General features: G+C 41.6%; 1 protein-coding gene across 1 annotated transcript in view; it reads right to left on the bottom strand.

The window, feature by feature from the left end:
• Positions 1-26,964, bottom strand: part of LOC135216964 (intermembrane lipid transfer protein Vps13-like) — an 840,085-nt gene that overhangs the window by 120,107 nt on the left and 693,014 nt on the right. The window contains 6 exon segments of the mRNA XM_064252490.1: positions 1,965-2,134; positions 2,564-2,685; positions 17,081-17,198; positions 17,315-17,510; positions 17,941-18,068; positions 25,987-26,106. Coding sequence (XP_064108560.1) covers positions 1,965-2,134; positions 2,564-2,685; positions 17,081-17,198; positions 17,315-17,510; positions 17,941-18,068; positions 25,987-26,106 — 854 coding nt within the window.

Here is a 26,964-nt window from a genome sequence, read left to right as displayed (position 1 = left end):
TCTAGTTAGCATAAACGAATATCTAGATACTTGACTTATATGAGACAAAGTTATTTTTCCTTATACAGCGTGTTTTTAGAGGTGGAAATATTTATTGAATATGTCTCGTTGTGAATGTGAACTATTTTTCTTTTTTTTTCGTGTTAACATATTATTGTGTTGGCAGCATGTTATTGTGTAAAAAATTACGTGATTCCGTTCGCAAATAATCCTTTTTATATCATCGTAATACGAACTTTACGTTATTTATCTTATATCGGCGTGAAACCAACAGTAAAATGTGTTCTTTCAAGCACAGTAGTTTTGATTAAAAGGATTTTATCTACGGTTGTGTTTGATGGCATACGTTTACTGCAGTTTTATCCTTGTTGCCGATGTATGATAATAGTCATCAGCAGCTTGAACAGTTTTCTCAGCTTCAGTTATAACTAGGTTTAAATTTAACAGTATATTTCCCGATTGATCTTTAATCTAATTTGATCTCTGATCTATAGCGAATAAAGTTATTACATTAAGATATCTCAGTTCTATTCTATGCTGTAAACAAATTTGCTGTGGGAATGTAAGACCATTCACTGTACGGATATTTTCGAACAAGGACATTTTGCCATAAAGCATAAGAAGAGAAGGTTAAAAAATAAAAACAATAAATAATGAAGGTCATACACATTATTTAAAAAGTTAAGCTAAAAACTAGAGCTAAAAATCATGTAAGTTCATTTGCAATTGCACGCAAATAATGTTGATTTTATTTCAATTATTTAAAGCGTAAACTCTGACAATGCTTAGTATGTGCTTATAAACATCTTTGTATTTTTTTCTTGGGTGAGGTTTCTTCTCTCATTGCATTGATTAACTTCTTTTTAGAGATTCTTTATATCTCAGGAGATTGATAAATTTCTATCAATTTGGACGAGTATTTGTAACGGATGGTTACAGTGCATTACTAATACCTTCTACTCCAAGTTGGTGTTAGCCAGCTGATTTAGGTTCTTTCATACATATTCCAAAGACTGATAGGTAAAGTAGGAGGAACTCTACGTCTACGAGCTCCCCTGCCTCTCTCCCCACCAATGTAATGTGTTTCAAAATATGCCACAAGATCCTGTGGTAAGTTACTGTCATCCACAAGCTCTATAAATGTATCAATGGTATCTGGAGGCAGGATGAATGCAAGTGCCATACTTTTGTGTTAAAATCACTATCAGTTTGATATCACACCTTAAGGCCAATATCTGTCACATTTCTGTAAACATCGTAAGGGTTTAAGTTTACACTTTTAAAGAAATTTATTGTAAATAATGTAAACAGTCAAGTAACCTCTCAAAATAAGCCATTTGCTCTTGAATATTCAGGATAAGCTTGTTATTTTTAAATAAATAATAAATGAACCTTATGCTTTTAAATCCCTATTACAGCAAAATATCCATACAGCGAATTGTCTAACGGCGAATAGTCCTATGGCCAATTGTCTTGAGGTGAAATGCATTACTATGAATTGTCCTAGATCCCTTAGAACCACTCCAAGGAAATGAAAACTTGACAACAAAATTTTGTGACCTCGCCCTCTTTACCATGCCTGCATGGAATAATAACATGCAAAACAAATTTTTCTACTATGTAGTCTGATTATTAGCTCTTTTGGTTCCACTTCACTCAGGTTAGAAAAATACCTTGCTGATATGTTAAAGCCATTGGCTAATACCATTCCTAATGGCAATTAAGAGAATAATGTGAACTTAATATGTTTAAAAGGTTAATAGTGATTCTAGGCTTGTGCGTTTTCACAATGTGTCATTATTCACCAAGGTAACTACTGATTTGTTAAAATTTTTATACCTTAGAAAGCAAACATCTGGATATGATTTAATAGCAGTTAGGTTCATCTAAAACTAATATATACAATCCATTAAAAAATATGGTACATACCACTCAACTAGGAGTCAAATTATTTTCCAAGTTACCTGGTAACAGCATCTAAAGATGTGCTGGCAAAATCTACTACACCAGAGACTGGCCGAGCAACAAGTCCAACCATTCCTTTTCCAACTCCCTTGAAAAATCCTTCCACACCTTGTTCTCGAGCACCTTCAATTGGTCTCATGACTACACCTGTTACACCATCAAATACACCCTGAAAGTAACAAGATTTATACAGTTAATCTATGAAGATTAAACAAATTTACATTTCAGTTTAATATGTAAATTCCGATACAGGGATTCCCTGGCTTACGACAGGTTCTGCTTATGATGTTCTGAGGTTACAATGCCTTTCAATTATATTTATCAGACATTATTTCCAGGTTTATGATGCATATTCCAATGCCAATCTGGCAAAAGAAATATAACTCCAAAAATACAAAATAATTAATATTTGAAGGTTTTTTGATAAAAAATGCTATAAGAGGGGAGTTTACATAATTTTTAGTGCACCCAAAGCATTAAACGCAAGGTTTTCTTAGGATTTTTGACGAAGTTCCGGCTTACGATGCATCTCAAGAACAGAACCACCGTCATAACCTGGGGACTGCCTGCTTATCTAACTACCACATAAAATACGTACAGTGACTACTCCTTTGGTTCCTCTTGCAATAGTTTCTAAACCATCTGCTGGTTTTCGATTCATTGCTTCTCTTCTTTTCCTCTGGTAATCATCATCTAAGGTTAGTGCTGCAATACCTTTTCCTGATGATAAACATATAACAACATCAATACTATTATAATAGTAAAAATAATTACAATAATCTACACCATATAAACATTATGTTCTTTACACTTACTATATCTGATATTTTAGGGAGCTGGAAAGTAATATACCATATACTCCCAAAATGTAAAGGAGATATAACAATTCATGGGAAAGCTTGGTAATACATATGCCTCAAAGATGTAATCTTGCAGTCCTATACAAATTACACAAGTTTTCACCACCATACAGAATATGCAGTTTCAATCAGACAATGAGTGTAATGACTGCCAATGAAAAAATAAAAGTACTGAATACTAGTGTGTACATAATTTCAATGAATTTAACAAACCTCTTAAGGTTTGTCAAGGAAAACAGGTTTTCTTCATTACCTTTAAAAAGGTGATAAACATAATGTGTAACATAGTAATAATAGTAATGCATGACTCCACATAAATAATGAGAAGGGTAAATGATATTTGCAACAAAATTAACTTAAACTATGATTGGTAAAATTTTCTATATAAAACAAAAATGTTCTTAATTACAAAGCAACACAACTGTATAGAAACTACCATACACGGCAAACAAATAGTTTTGCTCTCTTGCATAATTTATAATACCTCAAGTTATCCAAAGCAGCCCAGTCATACCTAATTCAGGTACTCATTAAGTAATCTATATTAAATGTTCAACAGTAGTCTTATGCTCCCCTTAATTTTGAATACATAAGGCCAATATTCACTTAAGTTAATGACCTAGTCTTTGAAATCTAACCATGCTGATGCATACTTATCTTATGACATATCACCCAGTAATGATTTCCCACTGACAAATGTCAGAATGCAATTTTTAGCAGACAACATGACAAATATTCTAAGACAATTTGTATTTTTCATAGTTACAAACCTGAGGTGTTAACAATAGGATAATTTTCTAGCGCCCAGCTGGATTTGGTTAAAAATCAGAGATGAAAAAGCAAAGAATCTTGTGAGATCTGGCAACGTGCATTTATCGGGTGAAAACTGGTCAAAGACCGCACACCCGTGCTACTGCGTTCAGTCTTTCCCAACCCAAGATGTCATAAGAAGACGGGGACCAGCTGGTAAACATTAAGACCTCAGGTTTGTAGCTATGAAAAATACAAATTGTCTTGGAAAATTTGTTATTTGTTCATATGCGAACAAACCTTTGGTCTTAACAATAGGATAGACTTATACTTGGTGGGAGGTACAGACATCCTAAACCAGCTGGGGGCCTACTCACCAGTCCAACTCCAAAAGAAATATCTACAGGAGAGGGACTGATGCCTGTGAGAAGCTAGGTAAACTTATATCCAACAACTCAGCCACTGGGTTACACACAATGATATATGGGAAGATTCATTGCAGTACAGAACTAAAGAGAAACTCTGGTCAGTAACAAACCAATGCACCAGGATTTGTTATTACTCCTCACTCCCCCTTGCTAGAGAGCAGAGTGTATATGCTACTGAATAGAGGGTAGAGGGTTTCACTATTTGAACACAAAGCGACCAAACTATCAGTATAACTACCTTACTCACCTGTATCAGACCAGTCCAGCAAATGATGTGTCTATTCCTCAACCCACCAGTAGGAAGAAGGAAAGGAACAAGAGAAAGAGACCACTCAATTCACTCATTCTCTCTTCCACGCAATCATCCTAGGTAAGATACAAACATGCCCAGTTAAGGGTAACAATTGAGTTACACAATCTGTTGGGCAGCCACCACAGGACCTAAGGAAAAAGTGTCCATAGATCTGTGGGCAACGTCCTTAAGATAGAATGAGGTGAACATGGACTGGCATAACCAAGTACCAGTGCTCAAAACTCTATGAACAGTCAAATTCTTCTTGAAAGCCAGAGAGGGACCAATACCCGACGCTACGTTCTCTAGCCTGCACAGACATGGCGGCAGAATCATCAAGAGTTAAATACGCCTGTCTGATAGCTTCACATATCCAAAAAAAGATTGTATTTTTGGACACCTCTTTCTTTGTACGCCCTGTGCTAACAAAAAGCCTATGACAACCTGGCCTAAGATGTCATGTCCTCTTAAGATAGCAATGCAGAGCCCTGACAGGACACAACAAGAGCTCTTGAGAATCACCGGCCACAAAGTCATCCAGTGATGGAATGAAAAAGGAGACGAACCTATCAGCCAGCACCGAGGGATTCTGGGTCTTAGCCACAAATTCCGGGACAAATTTGAAAGACAGAGACCCCCAACCCCCGGTGTGCTTCACATCATAGCTCAGGCCATGAAGCTCCCCCACTCTCTTTGAAGAAGCAAAGGCCAGGAGGAAAACCGTTTTGAGTGTCAAGTTCCTGTCATAAGGAGCTTTACTGAAACTTCTAATGACCAAGGAAACATCCCACGTTGGAGGCTTGAGCCCCCTAGGAGAACATGACTGCTCAAACCCCTTAAACAGCAAGGAGAGTTCCCAGGATGAAGAAATGTCAATACCCCAAAGACCTAACATTAAACTCAGGGCCGCTTTGTAGCCTCTAATGGCGGAAACAGATAATCCTGTCTCATCCCTGAGGAAGACCAAAAAGTCTGCTATGCACTGAATAGAGGTTCTGAGTGGAGAAAAATGTTATTGTTATAATACAATTAAGTTTGTTCATACTTACCTGGCAGATATATATATAGCTGTATTCTCCGAAGTCCGACAGAATTTCAAAACTCGCGGCACACGCAGTGGGCGGCCAGGTGGTAGTACCCATTCCCGCCGCTGGGAGGCGGATATCAGGAACCATTCCCATTTTCTATTCATATTTATCAGTGCCCCATGTCTCCTGATGGGGAGGTGGGTGGGCACTTAATTATATATATCTGCCAGTTAAGTATGAACAAACTTAATTGTATTATAACAATAACATTTTGTTCATGAAACTTACCTGACAGATATATATATAGCTGAATCCCACCTTCGGATGGTGGGAAGAGACAGAATAGGATTTGTAGGAAACTTAAATTAAGTAGATGATGTACACCTTGGTTCTCACCTGTTAGCAAAGTAGACTCTGTGATTACTGTCACTTAAGCCTGCTTGTGCTTAATCAGAGTTGCCAGCCAGGTGGAGACCTGTAGTGCTGGTGCGCTCTGGATGCTCTGTCAACGGGGACGTGACCTCAACGTGACAAGAACATCGAGCCATACATATGAAGGGCAACGAAGCAACTGACCACCACCTGACCAACTATCCAAGACCCCTGAACACTAAGCTAAGAGATGGGAGGTCTTCACCAAAGACTCACCACAACAAAAAACACAACAACTAAAAACTAACCTAAACCTAACTAAGGGATAGGGAGAGAGCTACCTTCAGCCCCCAAGACTGTGTCTGCAGAAACGTATGGCCCAAGAGAACAACAGTCCTCGTATCGTTCTCACATCTCTCAAGTAGTGTGAGGCGAATACTGAATTGCTCCTCCAAAAGGTGGCGTCAAGGATGTCCTTGATCGACATGTTCCTTTGGAAGGCAAGCGAGGTTACGACAGCTCTGACCTCGTGAGCTTTCACTCGCAAGAGGCTCAAATCGGTCTTCTGGTAAGACGAATGAGCCTCTTTAATCACATCCCTCAGAAAGAACGCCAAAGCATTCTTGGATAATGGTATATCGGGTCGTTTAACCGAACACCACAGATTATCTGAGGGACCTCGTACCTCCTTTGTCTTGTGAACATAAAACTTTAGAGCCCTGACAGGGCACAGGGCTCTCTCAGGTTCTTGGCCCACAAGGCTTGTCATACCCTTAATTTCAAAGCTCCTTGGCCAAGGGTTAGACGGGTTTCATTTTTTGCTAAGAAAGTGGGACTCAAAGAGCAGACAGCATTGTCACCTTTGAAGCCCACCCGCTTACAAATGGCTTGAATTTCGCTAACTCTCTTCGCCGTTGCCAGAGCAGTTAGGAAAAGAGCCTTCTTCGTCAAGTTCCTAAGAGACGCTGCATGGAGAGGCTCGAAAGGACTCGACATCAACAGTCTAAGGACTAAATCTAAGTTCCAAGAAGGAGGCCTCGCCTGAGGTATCTTGGTAGTCTCAAACGATCTCAAGAGATTGTGAAGATCTCTGTTGTCAGTAAGGTCTAGGCCTCTGTGTCGGAAGACTGCTGACAGCATACTCTTATATCCCTTGATGGTCGGGACTGCCAGCTTCTGCACTTCCTTAAAAATAGCAGGAAATCGGCTATCTGGCTCACAGAGGTAGTGGAAGAGGAAATTCCCTCCTTTCTACACCATGCCCTGAAGGAAGCCCACTTCGACTGGTAAACAGCTCTCGAGGAAGTCCTCCTTGCGTTTGGCGATCGCTTTCGCAGCTGCTTTAGAAAAACCTCTCGCTCTGGCCAACTTTTCGATAGTCTGAACGCAGTCAGACCCAGAGCGGAGAGGTTTCGGTGATATTTTGCGAAGTGGGGCTGTCTGAGTAGATTCTTTCCTCCAGGGCAACGTCCTCGGAAAGTCTATGAGGAAGGACCATTACCTCCGTGTGAACCATTCCTTCGCGGGCCACATCGGGGCGATCAGGGTCAACCTCGTCCCCTCCGATGCCGCGAACTTCCTTACTACTTCCCCCATGATCTTGAATGGCGGGAAGGCATACAGGTCCAGGTTCGTCCAGTCCCAGAGCAGAGCGTCTATAGCGACTGCTCCCGGATCCAACACAGGGGAGCAATAAAGAGGCAACCTCTTCGTCCTCGACGTCGCAAATAGGTCGACTAAAGGACGTCCCCACAGTCTCCATAGTTCTCGACAGACGTCCTGGTGCAGCGTCCATTCCGTCGGCAGGATCTGATCCTGTCGGCTGAGAAGGTCTGCTCTGACGTTCTGGACTCCTGCAATAAATCTCGTCAGGATCCTGATTCTCCTCGCATCTGCCCACAGCAGAATCTCCCTCGCTAAGTAAAATAGAGGACGGGAGTGTGTACCTCCCTGATTCTTTAGGTACGCAAGGGCCGTGGTGTTGTCCGAGTTGACTTGGACGACTTTTTCTGCAACCTTTTGCTGGAAGAACTGTAGCGCCAGGAAAACCGCCACTAGTTCCTTCACATTGATGTGCCAGGACACCTGTTCCCCCCTCCAGGCGCCTGACACTTCTTCCCCTCCTAGTGTTGCTCCCCATCCCGACACCGAGGCGTCGGAAAACAACACTAGGTCGGGGCTCAGAAGCTTTAGGGACAACCCCTCTCGAAACTTCCGAGGATCTAACCACCATCTTAGATGGTTCTTCACCGATTTGGTGATCATAAAGGTCGCATCCAGATCCTCTTTGACTCTCCATTCTTCTGCCAAGAAAAACTGGAGAGGCCTGAGGTGTAGTCTTCCCAGGGAAACAAACTTTTCCAGCGAGGAAATGGTCCCCAGCAGACTCATCCACTCCCTCGCCGAGCAAGCTTCCTTCCCCAGGAAGGCCGAAACTCTCTCTAAGCCTTGCAGCTGTCGTTCCTGGGACGGAAACGCTCGAAAAGCCACTGAATCCATCTGAATCCCCAGATACACGATGGTGACTGTGTTGGGGGTCAGATGCGACTTTTCGAGGTGGTTGACCAGAAGTCCCAGGGACCTCGCCAAGGCTAACGTGAAGTGAAGGTCCTTCAGACACCTCTCTTCTGACGATGCTCTGATAAGCCAATCGTCGAGATACAGGGACACTCTTATCCCTGCAGAATGTAACCATCTCGCTACGTTCTTCATGAGCATGGTAAATACCATCGGAGCCGTGCTTAATCCGAAACAAAGGGCTCGGAATTGCCAAACTTTGTCCTTTAACACAAACCTCAGAAACTTTCTTGAAAGAGGGTGGATAGGAATGTGAAAGTATGCGTCCTGTAGGTCCAAGGACACCATCCAGTCGCCCGGTCTTAAGGCTCCTAGAACCGACTGAGGCGTTTCCATCTTGAATTTTTTCTTTTCTATGAAAAGATTCAGCCTGCTTACGTCCAAGACTGGACGCCACCCGACGACTGCTTTGGTACCAGGAAAAGTCTGTTGTAATATTCCTGGTGACCCCAGGTCTAAGACCTGTTCCACCGCTCTTTTCTTGATCATTTGATCTAAAAGATCGAAAAGAAATCTGACGTTTCTCCCCTTGATATGACGGGGAAAGATCTCTGGGAGTTGTGGATAGAGGAGGAGGGTCAAAAGGGGATCTTGTACCCCTGTTCCACTATCTTGAGGGACCACGCATCTGTATCTCTCTCTCTCCACGCCCCCGCAAAGAACTTTAGCCTGGCTCCGACTGGCACATCTGAAGGACTTGATTCTCACTTAGAGGATTTAGGCTTGAAGGAACCTCTTCCTCTGCAAGCCCTCTCCTCGAGGAGCAGCTCTCGAGGGAGGAGTGCCACGAAAGGGTTTAACCTTCCTAGGTGGTCGTCCAAAAGACGACGTGGTAGGGACTGCGGGACGTCTTGAAGACTGGGCCAAGAGGTCCTGGGTAGCCTTCTCCTGTAGGCTCACTGCCAGGTCCTTTACCATAGCCTGGGGGAAGAGATGGCTCGAAAGAGGCGCAAAGAGAAGCTCCGCTTTCTGCGTTGTAGAAACAGACCTAGCCGTAAAGTTGCAGAAAAGCGCTCTCTTCTTGAGAAATCAGTGCCGAAATGAGACACTAACTCTTCCGAACCATCCCTGACGGCCTTGTCCATGCAGGATAACACATTGGACAGCTCCCCCAGACTTAACGAGTCAGGACTCCTAGATAGATTGAAGATCCAGGACTCCCAAGCACCAGTCTAAAAAGTTAAAGACCTCAAGAGTCCTTAACAGACCTTTCATGTGATGATCAATCTCCGTTGGCGTCCAGGAAATCTTAGCAGTCGATAAAAGGGACCTCTTCTGAGCATCGATCAGACTAGCAAAGTCCCCTTGGGAAGACGACGGGATCTTAACTCCTACTTCTCCTTTGGTCTCATACCAGATGCCGCCTTTCCCACTGAGTCTTGAAGGAGGGAGGAAGGGCGAAAGTCGACTTGCCCTGATCCTTCCGACGTTACATCCAATCTTGCAAACTCTTAAACGCCCTCTTAGTGGACAAAGAAGTTTTCATTTCCACAAACTCCGGAACCTTGCAAGACTTAGATGACGAAAACTGAGAGGGTGGAGACTTGGGAGCTGCAGGCTGGAACTTCTCTCCAAAAGAAGAGCGTAACAGTCGAACCAGCACTTTGTAATCAGACACAGACGAAACCGAAGGCTGTCCTCTCCTAGCTGAGTCCGCCGGACTACTAAGCTCTCCCTTCCTCCCTAAGAGGCAAAGGAGATTCCACCTCTGGAGAGGGCGTGCGCCCAACGGGTCTAGCCTTCAACAAAGGCTTTCGAGGATTACGTGTAGCAGCTTCTTCAAAGCGACCGACCTTCTGTCGATCCTTAGAGCTCGAAGAACGAAGAGCGTCTTGACCGCTCTGAGCGTCAAGAGAGGCTACTCTTACTCGCTCTAGAGGAGCGTCCTTACGCTTTCCGCTAAAGCGTCTAGCTTTCGCTTTCAAAGCGTCCTTCTGGGCGCTCTCGAAAGCCTTCTCAATAGGCAAAGCGTCTAGCAAAACGTCCCGACGAGCGTCCTCAAAAGCGTCCTGCCGAGCCGTCCACAAAGGCGTCCTGCCGAGCGTCCTCAAAGGCGTCCTGACGCGCGGGCTGATCAGGACGTCGAGAGGGAAGAAAAGCGTCCTGTCCACGAGACTTCCTACCCATAGAACGAGAACGAGGAAGCTCCGAAGGAGAAGCAAGCGGAGACAGAGACGAACGAGGAGACGGAGAAGGGGACTGCCTCGTCCTCTTGACAGGCAGTCTGGCGTCCTTCCTACGCTTAGGCTTGACTGCTGCTGGGCGAGTCTTCTGAGCCATTAAAGCTGACAATTGGTCTTGAAGAGACACAAGAATATTCTTCGTTGGTGAAGAAACAAGAGGAGGTGAAGGACTGAACCTGCGAGAAGACGAGGGGCGAGGGGACGCCTCCTTCCTTCTCACAGGTACAGCAACCTGCCTCTCCGAAGCGCGAGAAAAGCGCTTCTCAGCGTCGTCCTCAGACGACGTCCTACCTCTCTTCTGTGGAGGAAACGCGTCATACGACGCAGGAGAAGACCGCAACGATAACGGAGAGAGGGGACGTGAAGCGTCCTCCCTCGGAAAAGTCCTTTTCAACGGACGCGAGTCTCTCCGAGCGCTCCACCCCTTGCGCGGGGAGGGCGCCTCGGAGGACGAAAAACAGTCCTTAAGGATGCGAGCCTGAGCACGCTCCTTGGCAGCCTGGGAACTAACAACAGGTCCTGCCGAAGGGACGCCAAATCGGTGGGGAGCCCCCGTAACCCTCTTGCGGCTTTCGACATACCCACTCCCTGAGTCCTGAGAGTCCGATAGAGGTCTAGGCCTAGAGGCATTATGGGGCCGATCTGACACCCCCTCCACAACACTAGGGGCACGATCACACACTTTACTTGAGCCGTTTTCTAGGGCCAACACTTTGGACTCTAGAGTGCGTAACGACTCTAGAATCAGAGAAAGGGCATTACCTTCTCCAGACACAGAATCAGGGCCCTCAGGCAACAACACAGGATTAGGTGAAGCAAATTCTACTGGTGTTAATATAGGTGAAATGTTACTTCCCTTACCTTTCGTAGAACCGCTCTTGGAGGAAGCCCTCCTGATCCTATCGCGTTCCAACTTACGCCGATAGGACTCATACACCTTCCATCCATCATCAGTCAAACTTTTGCATTCAATGCATCGATCATCCAACAAACAAACATGCCCCCTACACCCCATACATACTGTGTGGGGATCTACCGATGATTTCGGTAGCCTCACCTTGCAATCACTCTTCACACACACTCTGAAAGCTCACTGAACTTGATCCAGACATCACGTTCACAGAAAGCCAATCCAAAATAAAAAAACAGTCCACTATCGCGTATGCCAATCCAACAATCCAGAGTCAATAACCAAAAGTCAATCCAGATACTTAGAACGAGTCAAATCCAAAAATCCTATGCGGAGGTCTGTAAACAGATGTTTACCGACCGGCGACAGATAGCCTGTCTCATCCCTGAGGAAGACCAAAAAGTTTGCTATGCACTGAATAGAGGTTCTGAGTGGAGAAAAACCACGTTTACGACACCAATTACAGTAGATCACCTATTAACCTTGGTAAACGGCAGAGGTAGATTTTTTGAGATTGCTGGACATATGTCCTGCTGTCTTTGAGAAAAGCCTCTCACTCGGAGAAAATACTTGATAGCCTCCAACTGTGAAGAGACAGGGATTCTACTGACTGATGGAATCTTTTTACATGTGGCTGATAAAGAAGATGCCGCCACGGGGAAATCTCCCTTGGCACCTCCGACAACAATGACAGCAGATCCGGAAACCATTCCGCCTGTGGCCACAGAGGAGCTACCAATATCATCCTGAGACTCTGCACTCATCAACCTGTTCAGGACTTGGCATATCAAACAAAACGGAGGGAAGGCATACACTTCCAGGTTGTCCCAGTGATGTTTGAACCCATCCTCCGCTAATGCCAGAGGATCCAGAAGCACCGAACAGAATACCTCTAGTTTCCTGTTGAACCGGGTCACAAAGAGGTCTTGCATAGATCTCCCCTAAACCTGGAAGAGCCTGTCTGCCACGGCCTGATGGTGAGACTATTCTGTACATAGGATCTGATCCTGACAACTGAGCTTGTCCGCGACCACATTCCTTTTGCCTGGGATATACCTGGCTGAGAGCTCCACCCAACTGCTGACTGCCCACTGGTGAATCTCGACTGTCAAGGAGTGAAGTTGATGTGAAACCAGTCCCCTTACTTCTTCACATATGCGACCACCATGGTGTTGTCCGACATAAGAACAACAGAATGTCCCTCTACTTTCTCCCGAAATTCCTTCAGACCCGGGAAGGCTGCCTTTAACTCTTAAGGCGTTGATATGCTGCTGTCTGTCCTCCAAACTCCAAACGCCCTAAGTAATGAGGCCGCCTAAATGAGTGCCCCAACCTGCGAGGGAGGGATCTGAAAACAGAAGGAAGTCTGGCAGAAGAGAACACAGAGGAACACCCTTCAAGAGATTCTGATTGTCCAACCACCAACGAAGATCTTCTCTCACTTCTAGAGACAGAGGTACCCTTATCAGGGGTGAGTCCCCCGCCGGAGACCAGAAGTCCCTCAGTCTCCATTGCAGAGACCGAAGATAAAGTCGCCCATGAGGGACCAGCTTCTCCAGAGAAGACAAAATCCTCAGAAGAATCTGCTACTGATGAGCTGACTGATCCAGTTGGGACAGGAAGTCGCATGCTACTACTCGCAACTTCTCCAACCTCTGATCCGATGGGAAAATTCTCGAGACTGCAGTATCAATGACCATGCCTAGATAGAGAATCCTTTGACTGGATATGAGATTTGACTTCTCTAGGTTCACCAAGAGATGCCGAGTACCAGACAAAACTGAAGCAGACGAACTCTGTCCTGCAGCAGCTTCTCTCTGGAACCCGCTAAGACCAACCAGTCATTGAGGTACCTCAGCAAGCGGATCCCTAGAACATGAGCTTAAGTTGAGACGAGAGAGAAGACTCTTGTGAACACCTCAGGGGCCATGGTCAACCCGAAGCAAAGCACTTTAAACCCAAAGACCTTGTCTCCGAGAGAGAAGTGAAGGAACTTCCTGGATGACGGATGAATAGGGATCTGGAAGTATGCGTCCTTTAGATCTATTGACAGCATGAAGTCGTTTTCCCTCACAGCTGCCAACACTGATCGCTGGGTCTCCATCTTGAACTTTGTCTTCCTGACAAAACGATTCAAGGTGGATTTGTCGATCACAGGTTTCCATCTCCCTGATGCCTTGGGCACCAAGATGTGACTGTAAAACCCCCGGGGAAGAGAGGTTGAACACTAGTAGATACCCCACCCGAAGGACATCTACTACCCACTTCTCTGCCCCATAACTCTGTCACTTGGCCCACTGGCCCACCAGGCTCCCCCCGCCCATGGCAAAGGAGAGGGAGAGGCGCCTATCGATGACCCCCCTTATTTCTACCCCTGGAGCCCCTCCTTGACCTGTAAGAGCGGGACCAAAAGGGACATTAGTCCTCTTGACTTAGGTCGAGACGAATGGGAGGGCCCCACTGAAACCGAACTCCTAGACAGCTTACCAGGCAACGATCTCTGTACTTGCTTCTGAATAGGAGGAGGAGGGGCAGGACGTCTCCGAGAATGAGACTCTGACTTGGACACAGCCTGGTGCACCAACCAGTCTCTCTGTCAGCTCGCCGTTGGTTTATCATGTCCTCCAGATCAGTACGAGAAAACAGGAATTGAGATTCTTAAAGATCCCCATTCCTGAGCGCCAACAAGGACTCAGGGTCAACCTATCTTGCCATCCTGGACAACGCCACGTCCCTTCTGACCAGAAGACGATTAGCCCATAAATTGAAACTAAGATGTGCGAGATACAAGAACGCCTTGCCCCCAGACTGCAACAAACTAGCAAGAGAAGAAGCACTCACCAACCCTTCTGGGGACCTGTCAGATGCAATCTTGGCATTGGCCGTCGACCACAAGTCCAACCATGACACTGGCTAGAACACGCTGTAGACTCCAAAGCTGAGGCATCCTGCAGAGACAAGGACGACGCCACAGACCTCACCTGCTCCAAAGTCAACCCTGGCTTAAGACGTATAATATCTAGGTTAAGATGACGAGGCAACAAGCAGACAGAGTTCATAGCATAATACTTCCTATGCCTCGTGAGTGGTGGAAGAAGAAACTTCGAAGAACCCCTTGACCGAAGAGACCCGTCCCAATCTGACACAGAAGTGTTCACCTTTTGCAAGACCGACTGGACATGCCCCAATAAGGGAAGGTGAAATGACGACTTAGGATCTTGTGTAGCCCCCAGCAAGGCTTCCAAGCAAGTAGGAGTGAAAGACGACTGAGCCCGAGTCCTACTCTCCAAATTGTTGTGAACCCACGAATAAGATCAACAACTTCGGTAAAGGAAGACAAAAACTCTTGGGCGTCTCCTTCCTCCTGCTCTGGCAATGGAGACCGACGACGAGAAGATGCAGGCTTACCCAACACATCTTCCTCATGCAAACCAACTGTAGACCCAGCAGCCAAAGAACCTGAAGCGCCAGCAGACCTGTCCAGACTGGGGCCACGCACAACTCCTGTGATGAGCCCACCACAACACGGAACATCACTACGAACACTCGCAATAGATGATTTACGTACTTGTCCACGTACGCATCTGTGTGGAGCAGACACGTATGTGTGACAGAGAAGCATCTCGAACTCTTAACATAAAATGAGGAAATTCCTCAGAGTTGAACCCTGAACAGCATCAATGGGAAGGGGAGGTGAACACTCCGGCTGCACTACTTCCGCATTCACAACTTTCGATATTTTCACAGGCGTCTTAAGATCCTTACGACGAAGAATAGGCCCTGGTGTAGAAGAAACAGGGCGAACAGGCTCTGGTGCAGAAGAAACAAAAGAATCATCAACATGTGCACGTATGTGCTAGGTTGCAACACACTCGTGTCTTGAAGAAGAGGACGATGCAGCCACAGCAGATTGCACAGGGGACGAAACACTAACACTCTCGGGAACACGGACAAGCTGCTCCTCACTCATTGACGAAGAAAAGGCAAAGTCCTTAAACCTCCAACGCTTGATACACCAACGTGGTAGAGATGGGGGTGATGGAGGAGAGGATGACAGGACTGATTCCTTACACATCCTCTCGGCAGAAGGGGAGGGAGGCGATGCCTGACATAAAGCCTCAGACAGATCTGCAAGAGAGGACGCAGACAACGTGGAAGGAAGAGGATACATCTTGGATGGCAGTGATAATGTCACGGGAGCAAACGATGACGACACAGAGGAGCGAGGCAGCGCAGCAGCCCCAACCAACAACGCCAATGTAGCAGGAAGAGACAACACTGAGGGAACTGGGAGTGACGTCAACGATGGAATTGGGAGAGATAGAACTGGGAGTGACGTCACCAGTGGCACTGGGAGAGACGTCACAGCCTCCCCCAACCTGAGCTAGCGGCAGGCCTCACTGGCGGAGCGATACAAAATGGCTGAACTCGGGTACCAACGTAGAGAAGGCCAGGGGAAGGAGGGAGGCAAGAATCCATGAAATGCGTTGTGAACCCAGTAGCCCGACACCCAGAGTGCCACCATTTTGGATGCCTCCGAACCTGAAATATAAGAAACTGATGAAATAGCCTCCTCATTTGCGGTAAGAAAATTAACTACACATTAATTCAGCCTGAGGGCCTCCCAATACTTCCAACGACAAATCGATGGAAGAAAAGAAAGGAGACACAGGCACAACAACTCTAGCATCATGGGGGTGTGTGTGACTGCAGAAGAAGACACGAAGGAAGGGTCAAAACTTTACGATGCTCCCTCTTACCATAAAATAACTTCCACTCGCTCTAGGCCCACGCATGACATTCCGGGCAAGGATTCGTTATGGTACAAACATTAGCACGACAGCTACTGCATGCGGAGTGTGGGTCTGTAGCTGAAGAAGCCAGGAAACAAGAACGTGGGAAACCTTGAGTTCCCGGGCACATACGTTGTTCGAAGCCAAGAATAAGCGGAGGAAGCCATATAAACACAAGCACACACATAGACAATCAAAATAGCGAAAACGGGCAAACAACTGGGAAAAAGGCCGAGTGAGGGCAACCGCTACTCACCCAGGCAGTTAAGAAAAAGACTGAACGCTGTAGTGTGGGTGTGTGGTCTTTGACCAGTTTTCACCCGATATATGCATGTGTTGCCAGATCTCACAAGATTCCTAGCTTTTTCATCTCCGATTTTTAACCAGATACAGCTAGGCGCTAGAAAATTATCCTATTGTTAAGACCGAAGGTTGGTTTGCATATGAACAAAGATAAGTCCAAGCCAAATGTTAATTACATGAAAACAGGAACAACATGTGTCAAAGAACCTCAAGCACATGATGATTATCTTTTAACCTAGAGACTGCAAAAGACCCTAGAGCAAACACTATAGATGTACCCCAGGTTTGAAAAAATGAATTATATTGTCATCCAATTAGCATAATGCAAATAAATCTGACATCTGAGATGACTAAATAGCCACAAATATTAACATATATACGCCAATCTATTCTGGAAATCATTAATAAAGGAGTGATGTTGAAGGCCCCCAAGGATTTTGCTCAATATCTGAATGTGATGATAGATTTCATACCATTTCCAGTCATATTTATTTGAAAATACTTTATCTAATATATTCACCAGAGATTATATAACCCGTTGGAAATTTTGTCAAACTTTAATCCATGACATATAAAGAGATTTGCCAAAAAAGCTATACAACATTAACGTCTAACTTACCAAGTGTACCAGTAATACGAGAAACTGTTCCTGCTGCTCCACCAACGGTCTTGCCAAGAAAGCTTGTCACACCATATACAATACCTTCAGCAAATTCTCCTGGACCTTCAATGGCTCCCTTTTGATAAAAATACAATTTTTAACATTCAAAATTCTCATAAAAATAAATCTTATAACATTATTACTTAAATACTACTCATATACATAGCAAAGACATTATTTAGCAATACTGACCTGAATAGGCTCATAAAAAAGATCCTCAACACCTTTGGTAAGTCCAACAACAAGTCCAAATGGGTTTCCTATGACGTCTAATCCAAGCACAAGAACATACAGTTGTTTTATCACTTGTCCAGCATAGTGACTTGTTAATTCTTGAACAAACTGATTCCAGTTCATCCAGATGTGCATGCGTTCCATATATGCTAACCTGGTCATTATATAATTTATTGGTAAATAAATGAATTCATAACACAAGTCCATTTACGATTTATTTTCAGTCAGGAATTACAACTTCAATAAAAAGAAAAAAGGTATTTCAAATAATACTATTTTACTCATTGTAACATTACTTAATACAACATAGACTGAACAAAATTATCAACGGTCATTAATCTAGAAAACACACTATAAATCTTTTATAGCAGCAGATTCAAGTGTACATATTATAAATTAACAAAGTCATTAACAAGTCACATTTTTTTTACAACAAAAGGACTAACCCAAAGAACTAATCACCCATTATCATATTTCTTTTACAGAAACAGGCCATGAAAATACACATGGTGACAGGCATAATAATAAAGTACAGGCATCAGGAAGGAAGAGAGTACTAAGATAAGAAAAGAGAAAGTACTAACCTGAAGACTAGATCCTGGACCTCTGTTAGGGTGACACCAACACTCTCTAAGAATAGGTGAAGGACTTGTCCTGCAACTGGTATACTTGAGCCAGATTCAGTCCCACTTAGTGAGAAGCTTAAATGCATCTGCAATTGAAAGAAAACTTAGCCATAAAAGTACTGTTTAGTAAACCTTCATTTGCATTAATCATTGCTAACCACAATTCAGTCAAACATTTGAAACCCTAACATGAAAAATAAATGTCATATTAACCACCTGTATCTAAATTTTTAAAAATTGTATTTCTAACATTTTCCATACATATACTTTAACTTAATCATATATTGCCTTTTTCATGTAATGGTTACCAGTTGCACCAACTTATACTGATCAAGATCAATAAGCCTTAACTGTACATGACCAGACTCCTATGATGCTGCAATTACTCCCCATTCTTTTGTGCTCACCAAAAGACAGATAAAAAAAGGCAAGGAATGAAGGAAGTAAGTGCTCAAGTTTAACTAAAGGGTTTGTGGGGAAATAAGGTTTGTTATATAAAATGTTTACTAGATTAAAAAGAAATAAGATGATATGGCCAGATGTCAATCCCCTCCAGTGGAGAAATATCTGCCATATAGTGAATTTTTTATTAAGCAGAAAGCATACTAGGATTTCAAAGGGATATTAGCTCTTTGTATGACACAGAAATCATCATGAGAAGGATGGAATGTTCTCCAGCAACATGAGGCATGAAGGGAGACACCACAGGACAGCCAAGCCTCCAGTGTGCCAAGAACACGAGGGATGATTATCATGATTAAGGAAAAAGCTGCATGATTTCTTCCAACACACACAACTTGGCTCAATGCAACAACAGCCCACATGAGAATTGTACCAAAGAACGTAAAAGCGACTTTATGTTGGTAAAATTTCTTAAAGTAGAGTAGCATCCTATGTACTGACTTGAACAATAGCAGTAGTCACCTAGTTATACTTAATGGTACCAAATGAAATGGTGTTGTTGGCATCGCTTGCGTGGAATTTCTAGTTATGTTGGACTGCCTCAGTGGCGTGATCGGTATGGTCTTGACATGCCACCTTAGTGGCCGCGAGTTCGATTCTTGGGCATTCCACTGAGATGTTAGAGATGTGTATTTCTGGTGATAGAAGTTCATTCTCGATGTGGTTCAGAAGTCATGTAAAGCCGTTGGTCCCGTTGCTGAATAACCACTTGTTCATGCAACGTAAAAACGCCGTACAAACACACAAAACTAGTTATGTTGGCAAAACCTAACAGTATACTGTGAAAAAGGAGATCATTTTCTAGAGATGAAGTCATTGGTGCATTGGCTATCTATCTATCGAAGCACTGTGTCTTGGACGTTGGTGGTCATTTGCCTCCACCTCTCTCGATCTCTAGCCGCTTGTATTAGTTGATTTACAGTATAATCTCCATCCAAGTCTCCCACCAAGCTGTCCAAGTAATGTGCTCTTTGTCTACCTCTCACTCTCCTCCCCTCTATCCTTCCAGTAAAGCACAAATGCTCTATAATCTCACTTCTTATTATATGTCCAACAAAATTCATTTGTCTCTTCCTCATTTCTCTTACAAGGGCTCTCTGTGTTCCAATACTTGCTAACACCTCATTTGTCACTCTATCTGTCCATGATATTATCAGCATTCTTCTATAAAACCACATCTCCGCTGCATTGAACTTGGCTTTCAATTCCCTGTTGATTGTCTAGCTCTCTGATCCATACATGAGGGTGGACCACACATACATTTTCAGAGCTCTTGTTCTTGCTTGAGTTCCAATTCTGTTATTTGTTAAAAGGTTTTTCATATTCTTAAAAGAGTTATTAGTTTAAAAGGTTTTCATATTCTTAAAAGAGTTTTTAGCTATCAGAATCCTCCTCTCAATATCTTGATTTGCTCTCGCATCTTGTGTTAGTAGACTGCCCAGGTAAACAAAACTGTTAGCTTGGTTTATACTTATGTTGTTTATCATTATATTACAATTTGATTATCTTGATTCTTTGCTGCAACTACAACTTCCATTTTTCTTATATTAATTTTCAGTCCCATTTTTTCACTCTCCCTGTTAACTGTCTACTAACGATTGCAGTTTTTCAGTTGTGTCCGCAGTGATTACTGTATCATCTGCATATCTGATGCCATTAATATTTACTCATCCGATCTTAATCCCTTCCATATCCTCTATACTTCTCAAGATGATCTCTCCGTATATATATTGCAAACAGATCTGGTGATAATACACATCCTCGGCAAGCTCCACTTCATTTCCACCCATTCTGATAAGTTGTTGTCAATGCTGACTACTGCCATTTGACTCCAGTATACGTAAGTTGGTAAAGAGTCGGATGTCCTTGCTATCTGCATTTATTCTTTGTAGTATTTCTACCAACTCAGTGTGCCTCACTGTATCAAATGCTTTTTCATAATCTATAAAACACATATATGTACTATACATCTTTCTGAACTGCTACTGTATTGTTCCTCTGCAATTTCTGGCTTTAGTTTTCTTTTTATTCTGTTTATAATCACTTTTAGAATTATCTTTGTTATCTGGCTCAATAAAATGATGGTCCTATATAGATTGCATTCGACTGCACCAGGTTTCTTAACCCTTAAACGCCGAAAGCGGTAAAAAAAAAATGTCTCCCGTGTGCCGGAAGCGTTTCAGAGTGAGCGTGGAAGCGGAAAAAATATTTTTTTCAAAAAATCACAGCGCGCTTAGTTTTCAAGATTAAGAGTTCATTTTTGGCTCCTTTTTTTGTCATTGACTGAAGTTTAGTAAGAAACCATTAGAAATGAAAAAAATTATCATTATCATATATAAATAATGCGATATATGATAGCGCAAAAACAAAATTTCATATATAATTGTATTCAAATCGCCCTGTGAGCAAAACGGTTTAAGGTAACAAGTTACTATTTTTTTCGTTGTAATGTACACTAAATTGCGATCATTTTGGTATATAACACATTGTAAAACAATAAAAGCAACACAGAGAAAATATTATCACAAAATAATGCATGAATTCGTAACACGCGGACATAAACAAATATTTTTTTCAGAAATTCGCCATAAATCTAAATATTGTCCTAGAGACTTCCAATTTCTTTCAAAATGAAGACAAATGATTGAATATTACTATACTGTAAGAGTATTAGCTTACAAATGCAGTTTTCGACCATATCTGACGAGTTAAAGTTGACCGAATGTCGAATTTTTTTATATATATTTTTTTATATGCAATTATTTCGAAAATAAGAAAAGCTACAACCTTCAAATATTTTTCGTTTTATTCTACATGAAATTGAGCACATTTTCATATATAAAACTCTATCAAATGCCTAATATGAAACGGAGCAAATATTCCAAGAATGGGACATACGCATTTCGGAGATTTGTGGCGGAAAATCCGCGAGCGGAGGGAAGGAAAGTTTTTTTTTTAAATTCACCATAAATCTAAATATTGTGCTAGAGACTTCGAATTTGTTTCAAGATGAAGATAAATGATGGAATATTACTAGACTGTAAGAGTTTTAGCTTACAATTGCGTTTTTCAACCATTTCGGTAGAGTCAAAGTTGACCGAACCTGGTTTTTTTTCTATTTATCGTGATTTATATACAAATATTTTGAAAATGAGAAAAGCTACAACCTTCAATTATTTTTTGTTGTATTCTACATGAAATTGCGCACATTTTCATAAATTAAACTTTATGTAACGGCTAATTTAAAATGGTGCAAACATTACCACATTCGCATGTATGATTTTTTCGGAAGTTACCACGCGGACGTAAAGAAAATGTTATTTTTTTCATAAATTCACCATAAATCAAAATATTGTGCTAGAGACTTCAAATTAGTTGCAAAATTAAGGTAAATGATTGAATATTACTAAAATATAAGAGTTTTAGCTTACAATTGCGTTTTTTGACCATTTCAGTAGAGTCAAAGTTGACCGAAGGTTGAAATTTTGGCACTTATCGTTATTTATATGAAAATATCTCAAAACTGATAAAAGCTACAATCATGAGTAGTTTTGTGTTGTATTCTAAATAAAAATGCGCACATTTTCATATATAATACTCCATGTAACGGCTAATTTAAAATGGTACAAAAATTATGTCAAAGTGATGAAATAATTTCAGAGATGTGTCACAGATACTTTTTAGTGCGGCAAGAAAGAAATTCGTGCTTGCGCGCCTGCGTAACGATTATAAACAAAAAAACACCTTGATCTGTGAACTCCCAGCATCCCCCAAGGCGTGTGATTCAAGAGTTTTTGGCTGGTAGGCCTAAAAGTATTTTTCCGCGATTTAAAAAAAACTTTTGTATATCGACGTAAAATACGTCCAGTCGGCACACAAGAGACAAAAAATGTTGACGTAAAATACGTCCAGTCGGCAGTAAAGGGTTAAGTATGGCAGGTAACCCTAATCTGACTCTTAGCCACAAAATAATCTGACTCTTAGCCACAAAATATGAACAATGAGTCATCAAGGAGGTAATGAAGCATGGAACTTACAAAAAACTTGGAAGATTAGTCTTCTAGAGGATGGTAGGTACAGCTGTGGAAAGCAATACAGTAGTACCTCGAGATACGAAATTAATCCGTTCCGAGGCGCCCTTCGTATCATGAGGTTTTCGTATCTTGGACCACATTTTACATGTAAAATGGCTAATCCGTTCCAAGCCCTACAAAAACACCCAGGAAATTATATTTCCAGGCCTAAAACACATGTTCTAGGGTTATGACGCCGATCCGACGGAAGAAATATGGCTCCAAAAAGGCAAAACACTGTACATACTTGAGTAATATTCAACTGCATGTAATGTTCAACCCCATTTTTACTGCATATATTAGGACTTTAGCATATGTCCCTTAGCAATAAGCCTAGCCTATGTTAGTGGTTGCTACTGTAGCCTAGTCTATGATTCTGACATCTAAACCTAAGAAGCTAAAAGCTTAGAATATGCCAATAAAATGTATAAATAATCAGTATGTACTCATTTCAAATAATTATTAATTAATCATTAACTATAATACACAAAAAAAAAAAAAAAACCTTCCAATCGATTGTTTACATTCAGCTATTACCGTCTTACGAGTACCGAACAAATGCCAAGCAATCACTTTTCCTAGGACACAGTAAGCCATAAATTTTCATTAGTATCTCTCTTCAACTAATGAAACTACCAAACAGTATAATAACCATTAATTTCTATTCTTTATTCTACCTTTACCTAATGGAGATACTGAGTTACTGACAAGCTATAATGAAACATATACGTAACGTAATATTAAAACAGAAGAATTCTAAAAAATACGTATTTGTTGGCAGTCTGATTTATTTTATATTTTATGATATCTAATTCACAATTTTTTTATTAAATGTATTGCATGTACTCATTTCAAATAATTATTAAGTAACCATTAACTATAATAAACAAACAAAAAAAGCTTCCAAACTTCTGTTTACATCCAGTACTTACGAGTATCGAATGATCGCCAAGCAATCACTTTACACAGTAAGCCATAAATTTTCATTATCTCTCTTCAACTACTGAAACTACCAAACAGTATAATAACCAGTGTTGCATGAATAAGTTTTTCAATTTACAGCATCCTTTTACCAATAGAATACTTAAAGCACAAGTGGTAGATGCTGACCAATAGGAGAGCAGGATCTTATGGGGTGACTAGCATCAGGAAGCAATGGGAGAGCGGGAGGATGGTGGCAAGTTTACTCAGCTGGCGGTGCGGGAGTTTTAAAATTGTTCTCGGTGGTCCGGGCGAATCTCGGGACTTTACAGCAACAACCTTTCGTATCTTGAAAACTTTTCTTATGTAGAGCTGTAAAATTTTTCGTATTTGCTTTCGTATCTCGAGTTTTTCGTAAGTTGAGCCTTTCGTATGTCGAGGTACCACTGTATTTCAAATAGATGTTCCAGGGTGCGCTCCATACTTGCCAAATTGCATAATTTGACAAATACTGCATAGGGCATCACTTACAGTATCACATTTTGGGCATCACTTACAGTACCATATTTTGAATATCTGGCACAAACTTTTGAAAGGTTGTTCCTCTGTACTCTAGTACTGCTGGGAAGCAATATGATATGAAGAGTTTAAGAGAATATGAGTAGAAGGTACTGAAGGAAAGGTTAAAGGTTAAGCATATTAGTTTTGTGAATATATCAATGCAAATATGTTGCTGTATAAGGAAATATAAATATGAAGAAAAAGAATCCTGTGAACAAATTTTATTTGATAAGATCCTATAACTTTAAATTAGAACTAGACATACAAAAAGTTCATGATAAAAAAAAATTGAAATACAACATTTCTTGGGTTTGGTAAGGACATGACAGGTAAAAACGGGTCAAACTATGTAAACATTCTTGAAAAATCTGCTAAATGTGACAAATTTTTAATCAATTTGTATCTTTCATAGCTAACAAACCTTCAGTCTTAACAATAGTATAATCTCCAAGTTCCAGTTGGATTTAGTTAAAAAAGAATCAAAGATTGTAAAGCAAGGAATCTGTGGCTTCTGGGAACTCATACACATATTGAGGTGGATGCTGGGCACCGACTGGGCCTGGAACCTCGTGACGCACAGTCTTTCTTTAACTGCCTTGGCACTGATAACCGGTTAATGCCGCCTCTGTTAGGTATATTGTGGCACCATAACTCCATTATTGGCGCCTTACGGCACCGATAACTGAAACTTGGCCCATTATGGCGCCATAAATCGCCTAGTGCCATAAAACCGTGTCTAACGTTAACTGGAGACTGCCTTTATTATAAAAATAGTATCAAGACAAGTCATTAGATGAGCTCTGAAGAGTAAGGGAACAACTCATTACCAAAGTGATAACACAAATATTAGGAAAATAAGTGCTAAGAAGACAAGCCATCAATGAGCACTGGAGAGTAAGGGAGCAACTCATTACAAAAGTGATGGTAATACATCAGGATAGGGTCTGTAATGAAGGCAATAGCAGTTATTGTGATTATCTTAATAAAAAAAGGAAACAAATGGGTACAGAAAATTATGCTAATGGCAACAACTTGCTTAGATAACCAAATTTTAACAATAGAACCAACATACAATGTTTCAGAAATGGTTAAAAATGGGAGAGTAATTGAAAAGAGCAGAAAGGGTTGAATGGAACAGGTGAAAAGTTACAGACCAAAAGTAATGTAGGTGGAGGCCAAAGATATGCCACAAAGGTCTTTGAGTAATGCCAACAGTGTGTCATGCAAGAAATACCAAGTGATATACCCTTGCACTGTTGAATCTGTTGCCAATGTGCTGTATACAAAGAACTAATGGTGCAGAGATGGACAAGGAATTGTTATGGTGGAGTAGTACATCTTTGAGCAGAAAGAACAACTGTTATCTTGACATTAGAGACTGTGAAGCTGGTACTGAGAGACAGTAATTTAATGAGTAATAACTGCCTACATAATGTTGAAGGAAAGTGTTAGAATTATTAAATGAGGAGACCCTATTCCAAGGCAAAAAAATATATGAACTGTTACTCTTTTAAGCTGTGATGACTCTGGTATGTACTTAAAAAGTAAATGGAAGAAATTATGGAGAACTTTGAATATAAATGCCAGACTCGAGCCAGCCAGTATGCCATACACTGATTTATCCTTGAACTTCAATGGAAAGAATGTAACCCAAATAAGGAGGAAAATAAGAAATGTGGCATTCATTTAGTAAAACAGACGGAGAGTCTAGATGTGTGATGAAAATGGGAGATGAGTAATAAATCAGACAGAAATGGATACAGATGTAACAAGACAATGGATAGAAGGAAGACCCACAAGATGGCAATTCAGACAAGAAATGCAGAGGTTACAAGAGTGATGAGGCAGTACACCTCTTGAACCCCATAGGCCAAACCCCTGACAAATAAATCTTACTAATAAAGACATTTACACTGGCTAGTCTAAAAGTTGAAAAAATTATCATTATTAAGTGGTCTCACTGGACCTAAAGGATCTACATACTTACCTTGATAGGGGATAGGTGGAGATGATCAAAGTAATCTTTCTGCCCACCAGACACCTGACCTTTGACAGTGTCTTGCAGTGGTTCTCTGACTTGTCTGATGTCCTGATCATAACCTTTAGGCTATAAAAAAAACTTTATTATAATTACTGAAATGTCACAGGTACAGCATGTACGAGTATAAATGTCCTGAGTTATGACATCATATTGGCATGATATCATAACGTTATATTCACTATTTTTGTTGTAGTAGACTCAATATTTGGTCAATACAAATGCATATTTTGTGAATCGTTTGAAAGTGTCTAAATGCTTTGTTATGGAGAGTTCCCTTTAACCCTCTTACGCCGATTGGACGTATTAAACGTCGAGTCAAAATGTCTCCCGTATGCCGATTGGACGTATCATACGTCGGCTCAAAAAAGTTTTTTTAAAAATTCGCGGAAAAATACTTATAGGCCTACCAGCCGAAAACTTTTGTATCACGCGCCTTGGGGGATGCTGGGAGTTCACGGATCAAGGCATTGTTTTGTTTACAATCGCTACGCAGGCGCGCAAGCGCGAATTTCTTTCTTATCGCACTAAAAAGTATCAGTGACACATCTCGGAAATTATTTCGTCACTTTGACATAATTATTGCACCATTTTAAATTATCTTTTACATGAAGTATTATATATGAAAATGTGCGCAATTTCATGCAAAATACAACTAAAAAATACTCATGATTGTAGCTTTTATCAGTTTTGAAATATTTTCATATAAATAACGATAAGTGCCAAAATTTCAACCTTCGGTCAACTTTGACTCTACAGACATGGTCGAGAAACGCAATTGTAAGCTAAAACTCTTACATTATAGTAATATTCAATCATTTGCCTTCATTTTGCAACAAATTGGACGTCTCTAGCACAATATTTCGATTTATGGTGAATTTATGAAAAAACTTTTTCCTTACGTTCGTGCGATAACATCTTCCGATA

Source organism: Macrobrachium nipponense, chromosome 7, assembly GCF_015104395.2.
Source record: "Macrobrachium nipponense isolate FS-2020 chromosome 7, ASM1510439v2, whole genome shotgun sequence".
Taxonomy (NCBI): domain Eukaryota; kingdom Metazoa; phylum Arthropoda; class Malacostraca; order Decapoda; family Palaemonidae; genus Macrobrachium; species Macrobrachium nipponense.
Note: the sequence above shows the minus strand (reverse complement) of the source record. Positions and strands in the feature narration are given on the sequence as shown.